Source organism: Ictalurus furcatus, chromosome 2 (genome assembly GCF_023375685.1).
Source record: "Ictalurus furcatus strain D&B chromosome 2, Billie_1.0, whole genome shotgun sequence".
Taxonomy (NCBI): Eukaryota; Metazoa; Chordata; class Actinopteri; order Siluriformes; family Ictaluridae; genus Ictalurus; species Ictalurus furcatus.
In genome coordinates this window covers 29,187,864-29,207,534 of record NC_071256.1, presented here as the reverse complement: position 1 = coordinate 29,207,534, position 19,671 = coordinate 29,187,864, and the positions used below count along the sequence as shown (strand labels likewise).

Sequence of the window (19,671 nt, the reverse complement as noted above, 5' to 3'; positions counted from 1 at the left end):
CAATACAATTCCCATTGTAACCATTACAAATTCTATGGAGTGTGTCTATTGGGTTTTTTATGCAAATTATGCAAACTCAGGTATGACCTGTTCCATAAGATGGCACAGTTCACGAGTCGGTCCTCGCGAGAAGGAAAGGAAGGCCCACGAGCTGGGAATGTTCATTAATGCAGAGAATAATGTCCTCTATGTTCGTCTTTACATTACAGTGTGCTCCTGTGTTCCACTCCTGCAAAAGTGTAATAGTAAATATAGCTAACTAAGCAACGACTAAATTCTATACTTTCTCTATTGTGAATCGCAAAAGCACAAGGTAAAGTCTGAAGATGTAATTAACAACAAAAGCGATATTTAAATAAATAAATAAATAATCCAACAACTAGATTTGTCTCTGTGATCAGCCTGGCATAGCAAAAAATGCCTCATAACCTGATAGTCTCATCTCAAGAGCTCTGTACCATATATCAGGCTGTCGTTAGGCTGTTTCTAATGAAACAAAAACGCATTTCATTTGAGTGGGTGTTTTCCATCTCCTCTTCCAACTGCATAAGCAAACCGTTAAGCGCGCGCGTGTCCCTTTATCCGGAGAAGTGCGGCAAAATTTCTTTAGTGAAGCGGTGATTTAGTTGTAGCTAATAACCCACTTGAAATATAACTCATATGCTAAAATGCAAATACATAAATCATGACGAGAGAATAAAAATATTAATATCATCCGTTTTTTTTTGTTTGTTTTTTTTTTGCTGTTGCTTGTCCTATTTGCCTGTGTCGCAGCTCCTCGTGCGCCATGTGAGCTCTGTACCGAGAACAGCTGCGCGTGTGCCGGAGCTTGAAAACTGGCGTCACGTCCTTCTGCGCCCAGGCTCGGCCACGTGCGCTCAGTGTGGAGCATCGCTGTGGGCGGGAGCAGGGGCGTCGCTGTTCTGATGCTGTATCACACACACGCGCACGCATGCACACGCGCACACACGCGCGCGCACACACACACACAAATATATATATATATATATATATATATATATATATATATATATACACACACAAATATATATATATTTAGAATGTTCTACGTTATAGCGTGAATATGACCTAAAACATAATCAGATTTTCAAGTCCTAAAAAATAAATAAAGAGAACCCAATTAAACAAATGATACAAAAGTATTATACTTGGTCATTTATTTATTGCGGAAAATGATCCAATATTACATATCTGCGAGTGGCAAAAGTAGGTGAACCTTTGCTTTCAGTGCTTAGCAATAACTGCAGCTAAACATTTCCAGTAAGTGTTGATCAGTCCTGCACATCGGCTTGGAGGAAATTTAGCCCATTCCTCAACAGGCCCAGATTAAGAATTCAGAGGCCCCTGGGCACAATGAAAAAGGACAAGACAGAACAGGACATGAAAGGAAAGGAAAGAAAATAATCTTTTTCTTCCCCTCACTTGGGCCCCAAGTGCGCATGGGCAACTGGGCCCGTGCCCATAATGCCCATTGGATAATCCAGCTCAGTTCCTCAATGCAGAACAGCTTCAACTCAGGGATGTTGTTGGGTTTCATCACATGAACTGCTTGCTTCAGGTCCTTCCACAGCATTTCTAATGTATTAAGGTCAGGTCGTTGACTTGGCCTTTCCAAAACATTAACTTTGTTCTTCTTTAACCATTCTTTAGTACAACGACTTGTGTGCTTAAGGTCATTGTCTTGCTCTGTGATCCACCCTCTTCTGGAGGGCTCATAATTTTTGCAGATTATGACAGTTGAGGTATAGTAGGTTATACATTCAGAAAAAAGAAGAGGCTACTAAACGATCCAATTTCTCATCACTGGGTTGGCATCTTAACATTTCTACCTTTATGTATCTTTTACAATTTTTAGGAAAGATGTCTGTGTGGTATCTAGGTATCCAACCGAGCTCAAAAATCTAATATATGACCAGCGAACACCTGCCAAAAAACACAACAAAACAAGCTGGTCAACCTGGTAATTTACCAAGTTGACCAGCTTGTTTAATAACTTGAATAAATGGATCAGTAATGATTTGAGATTTTCTAGTTTCCTCACTTCATTTATTTATATATTTGTTTGTTTGTTTGCTTGTTTACATATTTATTTGTTTAAAATTATTGATTATTATTTACAACTTGTCCTTGATGTAGCATTAGTATTATTAGTATATTAGTATATTAGTATATCATACATTTTTTTCATACTAACAGTTGCCATTTGGCAGAGAGTTTGACTGGCTTGGCCTGTGTTTTGGCAGCTGGAATTAGGTCATACCAAGCTGGATGTTTCAGCAGGGAAGGTGAATGATAAGTGGAAGGAAGAGGAACTAGCAGAAGGAGTGGTGCATCAGGACCATGCCCCAGTACACAGGCAGAGGAAATGTGATCCCACAGCAAGGTTGTTGGGATTACTGTCCATCACAGAATGAGGAGCTCAGCAATCAGGAAAAGCCTACGAATAGAACCACTACACCTCTGAATTAACAGGAGACAGGTGATAGGGTTTGGGCATCTTACAAAATGTACCCTGGTTGGCTCCTGCTTGAGCCTGGGGAAGACCCAGGACCCACTGGAGAGATTGCATCTCATAGTTGGCTTGGGAATATCTGGGGATCCTCTAGGAGCAGCTGAAATCTGTAGCTGGGGATATAGAAATCTGAGTGACCTTCTCAACCTGCTGCAGGAAGGAATGAATTACTGAAATAGGCCGCACGATGGCTTAGTGGTTAGCACGTTCGCCTCACAGGGTCGGGGGTTCGATTCCCACCATGACCATGTGTGTACGGAGTTTGCATGTTCTCCCCATGCTTCGGGGGTTTCCTCCCCCAGTCCAAAGACATGCATGGTAGGCTGATTGGCATGTCTAAAGTGTCCGTAGTGTATGAATGGGTGTGTGAATGTGTATGTAACTGCGATGGATTGGCACCCTGTCCAGGGTGTACCCTGCCTTGTGCCTGATGCTCCCTGGGATAGGCTCCAGGTTTCCCCGTGACCCTGAAAAGGAGTAAGCGGTATAGGAGATGGATGGATGGATGACTGAAATGCCAGAGCTGAATGCTTACATACATCTGCTGTGTAGACTAGGCATTAGACAGACTAGTTAGACAGGCATTAGACTAGTTTAACAGGTCTTTTTTTTATTATTGTAAATGAAGTTAATTCATTCATTGTTTTTGTATAATTGATAGTTTTACATAAAAGCACTCAAGCTACACTAGGGATCTGGAAACTCAGCATAGCATTCCCAGAAGTGGAATTGCCAAGTGGAATTCCCAAATGTGCCATTGGATTACAAAATAAACGGACAACAGAAAATTACAGGCCTACATGCTTCCTTTGTTTTTAAATGTCCTCATATTGACCATGACACATGAAGACTCGTAAAATGCAAATCCTTTTCTACTTTGGCTGAGGTGTTTTGAAAAACAAAGCCATCCATTAAAATCAGTTATGATCTAAGGACCATTGCTCCTTGGACTGACAGCTAGGTAATATCCAGTCCAGGCCCAAACATCATGTAGCCTGTGCTTTTCTAAATTCACACTACCATCTCATATGATAATATGAAGATTGCACTGCCCAGCTGTCTTGCTTTCCTTGAATATGTGTAGCTACTAAATTGTGACCTAAAATTTTTTTGCTTGGAAATTCTTAACCAAGAGTGTCATCTAGTGGACATCTGCATTGCTCACATAAGTGACTCAAAGTTTACCACAATCACTATGGAAATATTTTGCGGGCAATATTCAAAAGCAATTGCAAGCTGTATTTGCAATTGCATTTCCTATTTGTGTGCGCATAAACTGTGACATAATTCAGATGAAAATGCAAATCGTGTATCACCGTTACAATTTAACACAGTTTGCAATTGTTTTTTAATATTGTCCGCAAAAATACTTCCATACTTCCGTGCTTCAGTCGTCACAGAGATCTCATTTCCGGTTAGGCGCTAGGTGACGTTTCATGTCGCGAGCCAAATATAGGTCCAGTCTTCGGCGTCCAATCACATTTCGCGCTCGAGGACTTCAACGCATGCGCGCTTTTTGTATTTTAAAAGCACTTGAGAAGCTCGGGTAAGTAGTCAGTGGGTAGATATATTCGGGCGGGGACGACGGGTTTAAAATATAATGTTAGTGGAAATGAGTGACCAATAGTTCGCTGGTAAGTGGAATATATGGTGAAAAACCCGTGCCGTGTGTTGTTGGATTTAAAATGGCGTCATTGCGTATTCGTGCAGTCAAAGACGCTGCTATAAGTGACTGTCATTGTTTTTGCTGAGACTAAAATGGTGGACACGGCTACATGATCGCTGCAAGCAAGCTAACATAACGCTGTGTTTATGTTCCGAGTAATTTGTGTCGTGCCGTTTGAGAGAACCACGAGACATAAAAACTGGGGACGTGTAGTACCTTATGGTATGTATTAAATAGTAGCTCACATTTACCTGTGGACCTGTTAGCTAAGGTTAAACACCTGCATTGTTTTGGAAATGCAGGCTAACATGCTAGAAAGCATGCTAACCCATGTAAACACGAAAAGAGTTTTAAAAAAAAAGAGAGTATAAATGTCTTCCTGCTGAATTTATCACCTCACATGTACTGGTTAGTATTTAATGGTTAAGTAAAACTGAACGCCAACAGGAAAGCAAGTTCCAGCCACTTGGATACCTTAAATTTGCTTTAATTACACATACACTGCCCTTTTACAAAGTAATAACTGACTGTTAGTAATAATTATGTCAGTGAAGCCCCACTTGTATACATGAACTTTCCTTTTTGCTTTAGGGATCAGCATGGATGTGGACAGGATGGCCTGGGCACATGGCGAACAGGCATTGCACCCACTTTAATCGCAGCGGTGGGTTTTGGTGAGTGCCTTTGACTCGCCATGACTATGCGAACCACTGTGTTCAGAAGTGGAGGAAACAAGCTGGACACGGACACCAGTGACCAAGCTAAAAAACACGAATTTCAGACCCGCTTGAAGAAGGAGTCTTCCGAGTGTTTTGTTCGAGTTCCAGGCATCCTGAGCAACATTCACAATAGCACTGGGCAGCATTTTCACAGCAAAGCTAAGACCCTTTCAACCAGCCAGAGCACCGCTGGCAGACCTGTTCTGTCACCAACAGTAAGGAGGGGACAGGAGGAGAACTGGGTGAACCTGGGGGCTTTGACTTTTCCGCTGGCCAAGCAGATGGGGGCTGAGGGTACCCCGGTCAAAAGCAAGGCACTATTCGGACACACCAGTCATAACCACATGGGCAAGATGGATCCAGTGGCATCAAATGGCAGCAAGCAGCTTAGGAAGGCAGGGTCAGGAGGAGGAGTGGCAATGGCAGGGGTCCCTTCACCGGAACATGGTTCTGATGGAAAACGGAGGAATGCGATGAAAGGTACAGGCCACGCTGCCACTCAGACCGGCTGCATCCGTCAGATCCTGCTGCTGCAGCTAGAACTGATTGAGCAGCAACAGCAGCAACTGCAGAACAAGAACAAGGAGATAGATGACCTCAAAGCTGAAAAAGAGATGGTATGTAGAGATTTTTATGATCTTATGATGCTTACACAATTAGCCCCCCCCCCCCCCAACAAATAACTTGCTGGAACAAGTCAGTTCAAAAAGTGTGAAACTTTGCTCAACTTCTGCAATTTGTGATCTCTTATTAGAGTATGGAAGTATTAATGCCATGATGCCTGTGTTGCAATCATTTTTGTTTAGTTGGCAGCACGGATCGAGCGCATGGAGCGGCGGTTACAGATGGTGAAGAAAGATGGCGTTGAGAGTCGTCCCACTCCTCGCCGCAGGGAGTCTGTCGAGGCTGTCGCATCAGAAGGCACTGGGCAGTCTGAGGGTCAGTGTCAGACCCCGCGCCAAACGAATTTTGAAAAAAGTGGCAAGAACCTGAAAAGGTATTGATTTAAAAAAATAAATAAAATCTTGTGAATACTTTCAGCCTTTGTATAAAAAGGATTAACTAATAACATGCGACTCATGGTTCAATCTCGTTAGGAGAATCCTTTTTCAGGAATCCAGGATGTCAAGGTCCAGACGTGGGCATCCTAAAGTGCCCCCTCCAAAAGAAAGCCAAGCTTTGGAGGAAGAGTCTCAGGAAGAGGTGGAGCCTGAGGTAAGGTCACCTGGTTCCTCCCTTGTGGAATCAGAAGAGCTGCCTTACATGGCTACCACTGAGATGTATCTCTGCTGCTGGCATCAGACTCCGCCTTCACCATGGCGAGATCAGTCTCCTGTGCAGGAGGACACAGTTGCTGGTGAGTGCACTTTGAACAAAGTTAACACAAATCATACACACAATTGCAGCTTGCTTGATGAATTTTTCCAAATTATCATTTATTTGAAGTATGTGTATTCTTAGTCCATTATAATCCAAATCCTGTTTTAAAACACATTCTTATTTCCAGCGTTAATCAAAACTATTTGAATGTAAGCCTAGTGGGTTTCATGGATGTTCAGGATATCGATCCAGTAACAACAAAAGATGATCCAAAAATTGGTTGACATTCAGGATGGTATGTTGCTTTGCTCTGAGCTTGTGAGGGAATATTTATGTATTTTAATATAGAAACTTTTAATTGCAGTGATGCCCAAATTCCAGGCAAATTGTAAAGGCAACTAACAGCAGAAAAAAAAGACTTTGTAATTTATGTTGGCATGTGTCCCTTTTTTTTCTTATTTTAGTTCCTTCCTGGCGAGAGAGCATTGTGGAACCTCTGGAGGACAAAAAGGCGATTGATATCCTTGAGGTAAGAGATGGATTAACTGGGAATTAACATAATCATAACTGGGGCTCTGTTTATTGTTCATTGGTATTTGTTGTTGCTCACTAATGTAATGGCTTCAAATTCTAGGATGCTGTAGGAAAGCAGTTATTTTTTTTTTTATTATTATTACAATTTTATTTATTTATTTATTTGGATTTGTGTTCTGATTTCAGCTGGCTGCATGAAATATTTTCATATTTAAGCTAATGCTGTAGTTGATATTAGTCTGAAGACTTGAAACCACAAATTTAACCTTGTGGCATTACCATTTAATTTTTTTTTTTCCATTCAGAGTTTGGATGACGGTGTATTTCTGAAGCGTCATTCAAAACTGGAGCTGGATGAGAAGAGACGAAAAAGGTAATTGATGACTTCTTTTAGGCACCCTTTAAACTGACTCGGTTTCTTTTCACAAGTTTTAAGTGCCCTCCATCTTTCAGGTGGGATATTCAGCGTATTCGGGAGCAGCGAATGTTCCAGCGCCTCCAGCAGAGGATGAACAAGCAGAAGGTGATTCAGGAGAGTGAGCCAGAGCTGCTTTCCTTCTACCCTGAAGCTGAGGATGGTATGTCACTTGCACTTCTACAGCTCACAGATTTATTTATTTATTTATTTATTTATTTATTATGTTATATTATATTATATTATATTATATTATATTATATTTTGAAATACAAAAATTGGAAAAATGGGTCTGTACATGACCATTAACTGATTATGTAACTTCTCCATCTTTTGTCCCTGTAGTGGAGTCTCTAATGATCACGCCTTTCCTGCCAGTGGTGGCATTTGGCAGGCCTCTACCAAACCTTAAACAACAGTAAGTTTTGTAAAGTCATTGATAAAATTCTGCATGTTAGCTTTTATGTAGTCAGTTTAGACCACCATGCCCTAAATGTGTATGTGCCATCTACAGGAATTTTGAAATACCTTGGATAGATGAGCGTAGCCGTAGTCGACAAGAAGCGTCTAAGAAGAAGACACCCCATCGGACCTGCCGCAAGTGAAGCGGTCCTCTTTGAGTGATCTCATGATGTTAGAAAGAAGCTGAATCAGCTTGACTGTCCTGTGGTGTATTGTGTCCTATAGGATCATCTTGGCAACATCCTACATAGTTGATTGCCCTGAAGACACCTTCAAGCTTCAAAGGACTGCTCCTCGCTGAAGCCCGTTTGGCACTCTGAATGGCACACCAGCTGCAAGATAGAAGAAAGCCGAGCTGTCAAAAATTCATACTCGTTGTTGCACTGCAAAATGTGACGTTGCTGTGTTCTGGTTGCTTTGGTATTTTCCCATGCAAGTTAGCGTTTTAAAAGTGCAGTATGGACCAAAACTCGCATCATAATTAAAATGCAGTTTAACAGAGAATGTTATTTAATCACTGTTTTTGCATTTCTGTTCATTGTGAATGAGTGACTTCTAAGACAAAATTAGTATAACATCTTGTAACATAGTGTTGATTCTGCAAATAAATGAAAAGATATTCTAATGCATCTAAAGAAAATATTTCGGTATTAAAATATCTTCAAATTATGTTTGTGTTTTGGTTATTTTATCAGGTAAAGCGTGCCCATCAGCTGCTACATGTCAGTTACAACTATTTTCTATGTGGTGTTTATGAAGAAGAGCCCTTTAAATGTTCACCCCAATTGTTAGTGCTATTTTATCTTGTCACTTTTTTAAATTTTTTATCATTTGAACGTTTTCTGCCAGATTATATATACATTAGTTATACAAGGCAATATATAACATTCACCCCTGTTTGAACTTTTCCACGTTTTGTAGTGTTAGGCTTAGGATGTCATGGATATAATAACCCATAATATTTAAGGGTGGGAATCATTATAGTTTGCAAACTTATTTACAAATATAAAACCGTTGAGAACGCGTATATTACACCGCATACACTTGCAGCTATCCTGATAAGGATCGCAGTGGGTTTGGGGTCCTATCCCCAGAAAACTTCAGAAGCATTCTGTGAGACACGTCCACTCAGAATCGTTAGTGGGCGTGCCTTTGAGTCCTTCACCCATCACTAGTCTGCGATGTGTCCACGGAGCCTTCACCGTTTATTTCCACAGTGTGAATATATAATCACGATAAGATTTGTTGACGTTATATTTTTTACAATTATGTTTGCGCTTTTCTCTCTTTGGACAATATTATTATGGTTATATACAGCAAGCTCATAACTACGAATGTCAAAAAAATTAAAGTCCCGGACCAGATTAGTTAAATTTTATTCAGTATTTCTCATAAAATCCACATGTTGAATTACAAAAAAAAATTATCGTGCCTTTATTTGATAGTAGGTTACGTGGAAATTCCCACTTTCTCAAACGCCCAGCTGAGCGACGTGTTGGTGGGAGGAAATTACGACTTTATTACCGCCCACACTCCCTTACGCACTTCCGGTTCCCGTTCCTTGTGTGCTAAGATGGCGGACCGGCGACGACGAAGGAGGCGCGCGTCTCAGGACAGCGAAGATGACGACGAGTCTGCGTCCGGGTCGGAGAGTGGGAGATCGGCTTCCCCCGGCGCGAAGACCCGCGTTAGAGTCCCCGAGCCGGGGGAGACTCCAGCTGTGCGCGTTGCCCCGAAAAGCGACGTCGAGTCCGAGTGTGTGAGTGTCTCAGGGTGCTATTACTTTAGCGAGACTGCTAGCAAGTCAGACTTCTTCTATACAAACTAGAATGTTCCTATACGCTTAGCTATACGTATTATGTAAGATTTTGAGGTGGTAACGAACTAGTAATGCATTGCTTGCTTGTTGGAAGCTCTGTAGGAATTTTCTAGAATGTTTTCCCTCTGGACTTATTAAAGCACTTTAGCCAACACCTTCTCCTCTTCTCTCCTCTTCTCTTCTCTTCTCATCTCTTCTCATCTCATCTCTCCTCTCCTCAAATACTGTACATGTAGGACTCCACTAAGACTCTTCTTATTCAACACAGGCGTTATAGTGTTACACATTTCAGTTTGTTGATGTCAAACAGCAGAGGCTTTGAATACATTTATAGAGTCGTAACTAAGCAAATGTTTTGAAGATGGACGACTCACACTTTGTTTTTGTTTACACTATAGGGAGGAAAGTGTTCTCTGCGTATATCTCTGCTAGATTAGCTCACTTTAATCCCTTATCATTACACCTCTGAATATCAGTAAGGATCCTCTTTGGAAATCCTTTAAATGAACTGCGGCTGCTTTCTGAAAATGCCAGATTTTATTTTTTAACATGTCATCTGTTGATGTGTAGAGTCAGTCAAAATCCCACGCATTCACTGCATAAGTTTGCCTCACTGACTCTGAAAATATCCATTTAAGTCTTAACATTTCCACCCATCATGGCCCTGATGTCATTACTCCCTTTTGGGTTGATTTGATCCTACGTATTATTACTTGTGCCATTTTTTGGACACATGACCGAAAAGTGTGCTGTTCTCGCTTTGTCAGTTTTTAACCACAAATCATTTTGTTTGTCGTTACTAGAGGAAAGACGTAACAGCACAGTGTAGTGAGGAAGAGGGCTTATTTATATTTTATGGGGTTCCTGAAAGCTTGAGATTGATTGTTGGATGATTGCTGATGGTTTGTGAGTCTGTCTAACTGCTTTTTCCAACCTGTTGTAGGAAAGTGAAGACGGTGTAGGTGAAGGTGAGTGGTTTTCTGTTCTTTGTGCTTTTGTTTCAAACAGCTTGCCATTTATTATTATTATTATTATTATTATTATTAGGCATATATAGCTTGTGTTCACTTAAAAGCCATTTTATCAAGTACACTTGCATATCGATGTGCTTTATATGATGAAATATGTTGCGATGTGCTAGTTAACAGCACCACTTTACCCTGTTTATCAATGGAAAGGGGCCGCCATCACTAATCGTATATATTTTTTGCGTGATGGTCCATTCTCGGCACAGCAGTGACACTGACATGGTGATGTCATGTAATTGGGTGTAGCGATTGGATGAGTGTTTCCTGACAGGTCTCTCATCCAAATAATGTCTGGTGGATCTATAGTGTTCCTTTCCTCTGGATAGAGGTGGCTGATGGTATACGTCTAGCACACCACAGCCAATTATTGTATAACTACAAAATGCACCTACATTATGGGTAGATTAAATAGCCAAATAATGTACAAGACAGTGTTATCTAATAAACCTGCGTGTCAGCTGAGTCTGTCCATATAACGTGGTGTTTGTGGTACATCTAGATATCTAACGCCAAATCTTTTGTTCCTCCAGCTGTCCTGTCTGACTATGAAAGTGCTGATCCGGAGGAGAACGGCTCGCGCTCGGAGGTGAGTCACCATGGCAACACAGACCCGGGGCTGGCGAGGAGATCTGTCACCATAGAGGAGCCCTGCGCTGCACATTTGATGCTCTGACACTTGGCTTAAATTGAATAAACAGCCTTGTAATGGGATTGTTAATCAGCTGTGTTGGATGCTGAGAACACCCTAAAAGCACAGCACTGTGTGGATGTACTAATTCTGTAGCTTTCTGAAGATTTGTTGACAGTTAAGCATGTAGCGTTTTTCTAATGAGCTTGATCTCAATAATTTGAAGTTGATGATTTGATGTGTTTCAGAATTCATGGTAATGTCATGTGATATTTAGTACTTTAAAAAAAAAAATCACATGGCATACAAATAGACTGTGGTCAAAAGAAAAAAATCGTGTTACATTAGAGTTCGTGTGAGAGTTGGTATGCTATGGATAATGGTACGTATTTGTAAATCAGTTAGTGGGCTTGCTTATATGCAATGTTTGCTGTTAAAAATAATTGGTTCTGATAATCTTGCAAAAAAACAAATTAAAACCTCATAGCAGGTGGTATCGCTTTGGTATTGCTTCAGCATTGCTGTGTGTGGGTGTATCATGTGTGCTGCATTTTATAACTTGCTTTATGTCCCCTACACTGGCTTAAATGTAACCAAACTTCTTTCCTTTAGCATATACATACACTGTTTCACAAATGGAAGTAAAATTACAGTGTAGTGCGCCAAGAAAAATGCTGGCATTGTTGATCGTGTAGTTGTCTTTCTGGCGATTATCAACATGCTCTGCGTTTTAACATGGGGATCTGCTGGAACGAGCGGTCACTCAAAAATACGCCTTAGACTTAATCTCAAATTATTTCTTTTTTGGCCAGTGTTTTTGCTGCTTGGAAGGTGCACCAGTGTGGTCCTTTCACTTTCCGTCAAGGATTAATGTTTTGAGTTCATTAACATGAAATAAAACCTATCAGTGTATGTTTGACTTCGCTGTCATTAGACAAGTATACGGTTAACTGTGCGTCTTAGAAATGCATTGAAATTTTTCAGTAAATAATGATCAAAGTCTTTACTTTCTGTAATTAGACTGATAATGATAATTACACAGTGATTAAAAACTTAGTTTTCCTTTCTCGCAGTCCTGCTCCAGTCAGTTTGAGCAGCAGATCAACAGTAAAACACCATCTGCTGAGCAAACCCACAAAAGACGTTGATAGATGTTTTCTTTTGACAATAAAATAGACATGAGGATGTAGTTTTTGTGTAAAAATAGCCATTTTTTCCCCTTACGTATATCATTATTTGGAAGAGGTTTTAATATTTCATATATATATATATAATATGTATATGTGAGTACTACAGATTTGACGTATGATTTGAAATGTTTAAAGTTAAAGTGCTAAATTTGGCATGAGGAGAGCAGTGTTTATGTTCATCTGTTCAACCTGGATGTGTCTCAGGGAGGAGAGGAGGAGGAGGAGGGTGAACACTTCAGTCAAGAAGATGCTGCACCCCCAACCGCAGAGCCGAAAGCAGCGGCCGAAGCTCCCACTGAAGTTTTGGTAGAGGAGGAGGAGGAGGAAGAAGAAGAAGGGGAGGAGGAGGAGGAGGAGGAGAGAGAAATGAAAGAAGTGAAAGCTGATGAAAAGGGCAACTTGGCAGGAGAGAGGCAGAGTGGGGATGGTCAGGTATGGGACAAAAAGCCAAATGGTTGGTGTTCTATTTGGAAATGAATAGTGCTCTGAGAAGTTTATGGAGGCACGATCTATTTCTAATCAACTGATGCACATTATGCTTTGTTCATAATAGACACTGGCCACTGTCTGATTATTTTCAGTATTTTTATTGCATGATCGATGCTTTAGTTAGTTTAGGCTAGTTTTTGGAGGGACTCTGCTATAATATTAAACCGCACTCAACAGGAGAGCACGGATGATCCTGAGAATAAGTCTGCTAGTAAACCTGGTCAGAAGTTGGATGATGATGAGGACCGGAAGAATCCAGCATACATCCCCCGGAAGGGCCTGTTTTTTGAGCATGATGTGAGAGGCCAGACTCAAGATGAAGAGAGGTAATATCCTTCAGGGAAAACAACTGTATCGCTTGCTACTACTTGGTATCTTTGCGGGTCAATGTGTTTTTGCTTCTCCCGAGATGCCAGTTAAATCAACAGTAGGTAATCACAATCACCCGTTAGGCTAATTCTAAATAACGATCAAGTAGCTTCCACATTTTATACATTTGCTATCTCCTCAGGTTCCATAGTTTGTGCGCTACCACAATGAATGTTTCATTATGTGCAATGAATAGCCTATTACATGTCTTTATATTATATGGTGAAGAGTTTAAAAAAAAAAAAGTTGGGTTGCACTCATCCTATTATTTTCACTTTCCTCCCCTTTGTCTTCCTCCTTCTTTTTGTCCTGCTCTCTGTTCCCTGTTTCTTTGTCACCAGGCCTAAGGGCAGGCATAGGAAGTTGTGGAAAGATGAGGGTCGTTGGGAGCACGATAAATTCCGGGAGGAGGAGCAGGCCCCCAAATCACGCGAGGAGCTGATCGCTATTTACGGTTACGACATTCGCAACGGCAACGGCTCCAGTGACACCAGACCATTCAAGCCACGGAAGCCCAGGTAAGCAGTTGAAAGACAATTTTGTTTGTTTGCTGTTCTCTCTTTAGATAACTCCAAAACAAGTGTAGGATGGTTCTCTTGTTAGTAACTATATATACACACAGTGAGACATTAGTTTGTTTGTGTTTTTTATCTTTTTGTTTTATAGGCATCCTGGCCCGCTAAACCAAGAATCCAAGCGTTACAGGGATGTTGAGAAGCCCCCCCGCTCCTCATGGCATGGTGCGGCTCCCGGTGCCCGCAGTGCCCCGCCTGTGACAGGAACGCCCCAGTCAGGTTTTCCTGCTGCTCCTCGCCCCCAGAATCGACCCTCCACCCAGCCCCCTGCACGCACCTTCCAGAGCAGCCGTCGGCCTGAAATAATCAGGAGTCATCCTAAGGCCAGCACGCGACCCCAGGCTCCTGAAAGCGAGAGGGCACCCAGGCTTAGGGGCCGAGGTTCTCATGGACCCCCTCACCATGCCCGGCGCAGTCCACAAGAAGATGAAGAAGAGGAAGGCGAAATTCCCATTGTACCCACCACTTACTACAAATCTGAGCAGGAGACAAGCTCTTCATCGCAGCAAAAGGAGGAGTGTGGAACAACGGCGGAGCAGCAGTCGAGTGCACCTGGCACAGTAAGGGAGGTGTCACCACCTCCTGAGAGGCCAGTGGAGAAAAAATCCTACTCTCTGGCACGTAGGAGCCGGGCCAGGCCCTCGGACCTTAGCAAGCAGGCCTCGCTGGAAGAGGCGGTGCTCACCCCACAGGTTGTGCCCACTGCTGCCAAGACCGAATCATGGCAGGGACAGGGTGATGCGGGCACACAGAGTGGCCTGTCAAGGCTCGATCAGGACCTGGCCCGTCTCAATCTGGCTGGGCAAAGCTGGACCCAGAGTCCGGCCTCATACCTCCGGCCTGAGATGAGGGGTATGCTCACTTGCTCCTGTTTAGTTGGTTATGCCTTTTCTTAGCCTTTTTTTTTTTTTTTTTTTTTTTTTAGCAACATACTATTTCTCCATTTTCCATTCTTTTGTGTTCTCCTTACTGTGTTTGTATACTTAACCTGCAAACTTGAACAGATGATCCTGATTTGGGTGTAATTATTTGTGTTGAGGCTCTTTGTGGCATTTGTGTGACAGCCTTTCTATGTCCCCATAGGCATCCCTAGTTCTATACATATGGGAGGTGGACCTCCTCAATATGGCAACATGGAGGACATGGTGAGTTCTAGCTAGAAATTAGCAATGCTTAACTACCACCTATTTTGTAAAGAACGATTGTTCATTTGTTACTGCATACCATATGCAGTTGGAGAACTGCAGTGGAAAAGGTATGTGTATTTACTGCTCTTTTTGACCTCTGCGGCAGGGTGTCGGTGGTGGCCGGGCTAAGCGGTATTCATCTCAGAGGCAGAGGCCGGTGCCTGAACCAGCGCCAATGCACTTAGGGCTTATGGAGGGCCACTATTATGAAACCAGTACGTGTGCTTAAATAGGAGACCTGCAGAGGGCATTGTGGTTGTATCCTGTAAATGAAAGAAAAACACTTCTATGAAGACTTTTTTTATATTAAAATAAATATTTATATTAAATTCATTTAATATTTATGTTAAAAACATTTGCTTAGTTGTGTTTTACACTTCAGGAATGTTTTTGCTCAGTACAGTCTTCAAAGTCTTAATAAGTTTAGTATCTAGATGCTCACATCCTTGTTTCTGCTATGCAGTGTCGTTCCAGGGACCAATCTATACACATGGCGACAGTCCAGCTGCCATGCCACCACAGGGACTGCTGGTGCAACCAGAGATGCACCTGCCTCACCCCACACACCCCGGTAAGCCAACAACTTTTGTATGAACTCTGAAAGGTTATTTCATAGCCTCATCTTGGTATGGTCTGGTTTATTATTATTTTTTTGTCCTGTATGCATTTCCATGGATATTCTAATAGAAAATTAAAATAATTGATAACTGACCAATCATCTTTTGCTCCATTTCTTACAGGCTTGCATCCTCACCAGTCAGGAGGACCGATTCCGAACCCTGCGCTTTACGCTGCTCCGCCCGTTTCTCTGTCTCCTGGACAGCCACCCCCACAGCAACTTCTACCCCCACCCTTCTACCCTCCACCTGGAGTCATGACATTTAGCAACACCAACTACCCTTACCCTGCTGGAGCTACACTACCCCCCATGTACCCCAATGCACAGGTGAACTTATTTTCTGTTTCTCTCCCAATTTTTGCATTTACTTGCCTTTATTGAAATGGTGAGACAATCTGGATTCTATTCAGGCTCAGTCACAGGTGTATGGCGGAGTGACGTATTTTGACACAGTACAGCAGCAGGCTCAACCCAAACCTTCTCCACCACGCCGTACTTCACAGCCAGTCACAGTCAAGCCTCCCCCGCCAGAGGTGAGATGCTAAACTACAGAACAGTCTTCAGAATTAACTTTTAGCTCAGTATTGACTCCTAACCGATTTAACATATTCAACTAAAAGATACCATATATCCTTAAGGGTATAGTAAGTAATGTCCTATATATCCAAACCTGTTTTTGCAAAGAGAATGTTAGCAGTAAAACAGTTATCTGAACAGTCAGAATGGTTTACTTAAGCTTCAAGGCATACTGAATTGTCAAGTCAGTGTAAGGCTTTTACAAAGTTGACATAAGAGGGATCCTGTTTTAATTTCTCATTTACAACTAGAGATGACACCAGTCCAATATCCTCCATCGATATTGGGCCTGTATCAGCAGAAAATGCTGGATCAGAAATTGGAGGACAAAAAAAAAGAATCCTATCTGATTTTGTAACAAGCTAACATACTATTATACCATGCTATTCATTTTCATGTTAGTTAGACAGCCAGCTCTCTTTTTACCTGTGCAAAAAATCAATTACTGCCAAAAGCTTTAAAAAAAAAAATTCTCAATTTTTACTTGAATATTTATTGAGACTAAAGCTTTGTCAACCTTTCTGGCACAAATAAAACTGTCCAAGATGTACTGAATAATGAACTGTAAAATACTCTTTGCAATGTCTGTGAGATCACACTATCCTGTGTTTCACCCAAAATAGCATGGGTTCCTTTTTGAGTCTGGTTAGTCTTCCTCTTTACGTCACCACGGTCACCTCTGGCTTGCTGATTATGGGATACATTTCAAATTTTAATTTATGTCCATTGTTAAGTGCTATATAAATAAAATGTAATTGCATTGTGTTATAGGACCAGAGCAGGAAGCCCAGTGAGGAGGTGCGCTCCTAGCTGCTGCTGAAAGGAGTGACCAGGACCAGCACCAGCACCATTTGTGGATGAATATAATTTTGCTTTGTTACATCACTTTTTTTTCTTCTTCTTCTTCTTTTTTTTTTTTTTTAAAAACTTGTAACTTTTGATTTTATTCATTGTCAAGCATGTCCACATTCATCCTCATGCAAGGCCCTCCTTGTGAGTCATGTCTTGATCGTATTTTTCATCACCTGATCTATTTGCTGTGTGCTGCTTCACTCTCTCAAGGCATGTATTAGTTCCTAAAGGAAATGTACTGTAAGTTATATATGTCAAGCCGACACAGAAAGGGGATTTGCTGCTATTAATCACTATCATAATCATTATCGATAAACGTCATGTGTTGTACTAATAATCCAGGCCTTTATTTTAGATAGGAAAGGCAGATAAACATAATTAGAAACATTTCATTTAGTGCAGCATGTTGAATGTGTTCGAGAAGAAAACATGTCTGAGGCTATTGAGATCAAGGACTGCTGGAAATGCAATATGTACTTGTTGCAAATTGGACCTGCATGATAATTATCTGATGGAATTTTTACCCCATTTTGTGTTTTGAAGAATGCAACATGAAAGCAGGTCGGTGCCATACGGCAACACATTATGATGCTCATTAAACGTTGAATTTAAATATGTGCATGTGGTGTTTAACGTTCACATTCAGCATTCGAGGGCACATTGTTTGGCCTGGCAGTCTATGCATCTCCTTTTCCCTCCTTCTATATCTGTGTAAATGTTTATTAGTAACTAAAATAAGGCAATATGTTTTAGCTGTAGTGCATTTTCCAGGCCAGTCAGTGAGGGCAGGAAGCGTTGAGCTGTGCCATGGTATGATCCATGTTTAGTATATAAACTAATTGACCAAAAAATGTTGGCATCCAGCCGTCAGTGCTGACGTACAGAGACACAAATCTAAAGAGCTCCTTTTCTGTGGTCAACACAAAGCACATGCACATGTGGTTTACGCAGATGATTTGTGCATCTTTAAGGGCTGACAGAAAGGTAGTGAATTATAAGTATGACTGTTCTAATGGCAAGTTAAAAAAGTTATTGGAGGTCATGTGTCTTTTAATTCAATAGCAGTTTGCTCATAGGCTCTAATGCATTTAAAATAATTTTTTTTTTTTAACTCGAACCCAACAGTGCTAATTTTTAAGTGCTCAAGCAGTATAGTTTCTGTAAAGGTGCTAGTCTCTTGTGTGTAGTGAAGTCAACTCTTCACTCTTCCCCACATCAATGGCACATGCCTGATCTTTGTATCTTTGACTTTGTTCTGTGTTAAATACAATACTGTAATAACGGTTTCAAGTTAAGATGACTTTACTTGGTAGAGAGTGTACTGTGTGATGCTCACTCAACCATTTAACAGTGCATTTTGTGCTGTGATGTTCTGGGGAAAACTCAGCCCAGGACCGTTCACTTTGCCTGAAACTGACATACTTGACAGTGCTACTGCTTGGTGATGGCTTTTTTGTGTATATCTATATAGAATAAATGTATTATTGAAGCCTGTGGTTTAAAAAACAAACAAACAAACAAAAAAAAACAGTAATACCTTAAACTTAGTTACTAGTGAAATACTGTCACCTTGAACAAAGTCAGCAGGGATTCCTAGCCTTCATTTGTTGTCTAATGAATTAACTGATAATTAACTTTTGCAATTATCAATTGTACCAACAGCTTATTTTATTTTATAGATGTGCTAATTACAAGTGTTTTTTTCTTTTTTTTTTTCTTTCTTTTAGGAGCACTGTACAGGCATGCATGAGCATATGGCTACATTTCTTTGTGAAAGCAATTCTAGGTGAGCTCCAGGGGCTGTGAATCTGTTTATCAACCCCACCAGACTGTGTGACGGATATGTCCTTTAAAATGGTTCCCTTTACCATTTGCTCCTGGTAGCCTGCCAGTATAACTGAAATCAACTTCTTACGTTATCAGTGTTGTTTAGATGTGGTTTATAAGATGATTTGTGATGTTACTTTCTATGCCTTAAAAATTGCATTTGTTTGACATATCTGCTCCGATTAACTAGACCTGCCAACACTGTGACGGGCTTGTACGTTTCATAGGTGTTTAAATGTTAAAAAAAATTTTTGTGTGTGTTTTGTTTTTTTGTGGAGCAATTTTGTCAAGAGAATTATTAAAACAAGACCCATGTGTAATGCTGTGTGTTTGTCATTTTTGGGGGTGGGGATGAAGGTGTTGGTGTGTTTGCGCGCGCATGTCTATTTGGACAAACGAGTGATCGGCAGACGGAGCCTGGCTGCACCCAGCATTGGCAATGCTTCCGGCAGCAAGAGTGTGAGACATGATTTTCTTTTGATTGTTAAGCTATTATTGTGTTCATGCCAACATTGTGCAGATGGCTACTTTTTCATAATCATTAGGCACCGTTTGGGTTCTCCAGCTTGATGAAGCTGATTATGAATTGGTGTTTTGGCCTGGTGAAGCTGGTTAAGACTTGGTACTACTGCTTGGTGAAGCCAGTTCTAAGCTGGGGGATCACCCTAGTGAAGCCAGTTATGAGCTGGTGGACCAGCCTGGTGAAGCTAGTTATGAGCTACCACTCCACTCTTGTGAAGCTGGTTATGAACTGGTGGACCAGCAATGGTGAAGCTGGTTATGCACTGGTGGATCAGCCTGGTGATGTTGGTTATGAGCTGGTACTTTTGCATGGTGAAACTGGTTATGAGCTGGTACTCCAC

The 19,671-nt window shown here is 41.3% G+C and overlaps 2 protein-coding genes across 3 annotated transcripts; both read left to right on the top strand.

The window, feature by feature from the left end:
- The first annotated feature begins 3,913 nt into the window (after positions 1 to 3,913).
- On the top strand, positions 3,914 to 8,318 carry msl1a (MSL complex subunit 1a). Of its 2 annotated transcripts, none has more exons than XM_053613155.1 (9): positions 3,914 to 4,079; positions 4,791 to 5,535; positions 5,725 to 5,915; positions 6,016 to 6,275; positions 6,703 to 6,767; positions 7,078 to 7,145; positions 7,226 to 7,350; positions 7,533 to 7,605; positions 7,702 to 8,318. In XM_053613155.1, exons 2-9 carry the CDS (start codon positions 4,894 to 4,896, stop codon positions 7,790 to 7,792), a joined length of 1,515 nt encoding a protein of 504 aa, XP_053469130.1. In that variant the 5' UTR covers positions 3,914 to 4,079; positions 4,791 to 4,893; the 3' UTR covers positions 7,793 to 8,318. The 2 variants fall into 2 exon arrangements, with proteins under 2 accessions (XP_053469130.1, XP_053469122.1); XM_053613147.1 differs by lacking the exon at positions 3,914 to 4,079 and adding an exon at positions 4,090 to 4,421.
- Positions 8,319 to 9,176: 858 nt separating this feature from the next.
- Positions 9,177 to 19,128, top strand: casc3 (casc3 exon junction complex subunit). The gene is made up of 13 exons (XM_053613136.1): positions 9,177 to 9,408; positions 10,412 to 10,436; positions 11,027 to 11,082; positions 12,519 to 12,746; positions 12,981 to 13,129; positions 13,514 to 13,690; positions 13,839 to 14,599; positions 14,831 to 14,892; positions 15,041 to 15,149; positions 15,398 to 15,505; positions 15,675 to 15,880; positions 15,964 to 16,086; positions 16,901 to 19,128. The coding sequence occupies exons 1-13, from the start codon at positions 9,223 to 9,225 to the stop codon at positions 16,937 to 16,939; spliced, it is 2,229 nt and encodes a 742-aa protein (XP_053469111.1). The 5' UTR covers positions 9,177 to 9,222; the 3' UTR covers positions 16,940 to 19,128.
- Positions 19,129 to 19,671: the final 543 nt, after the last annotated feature.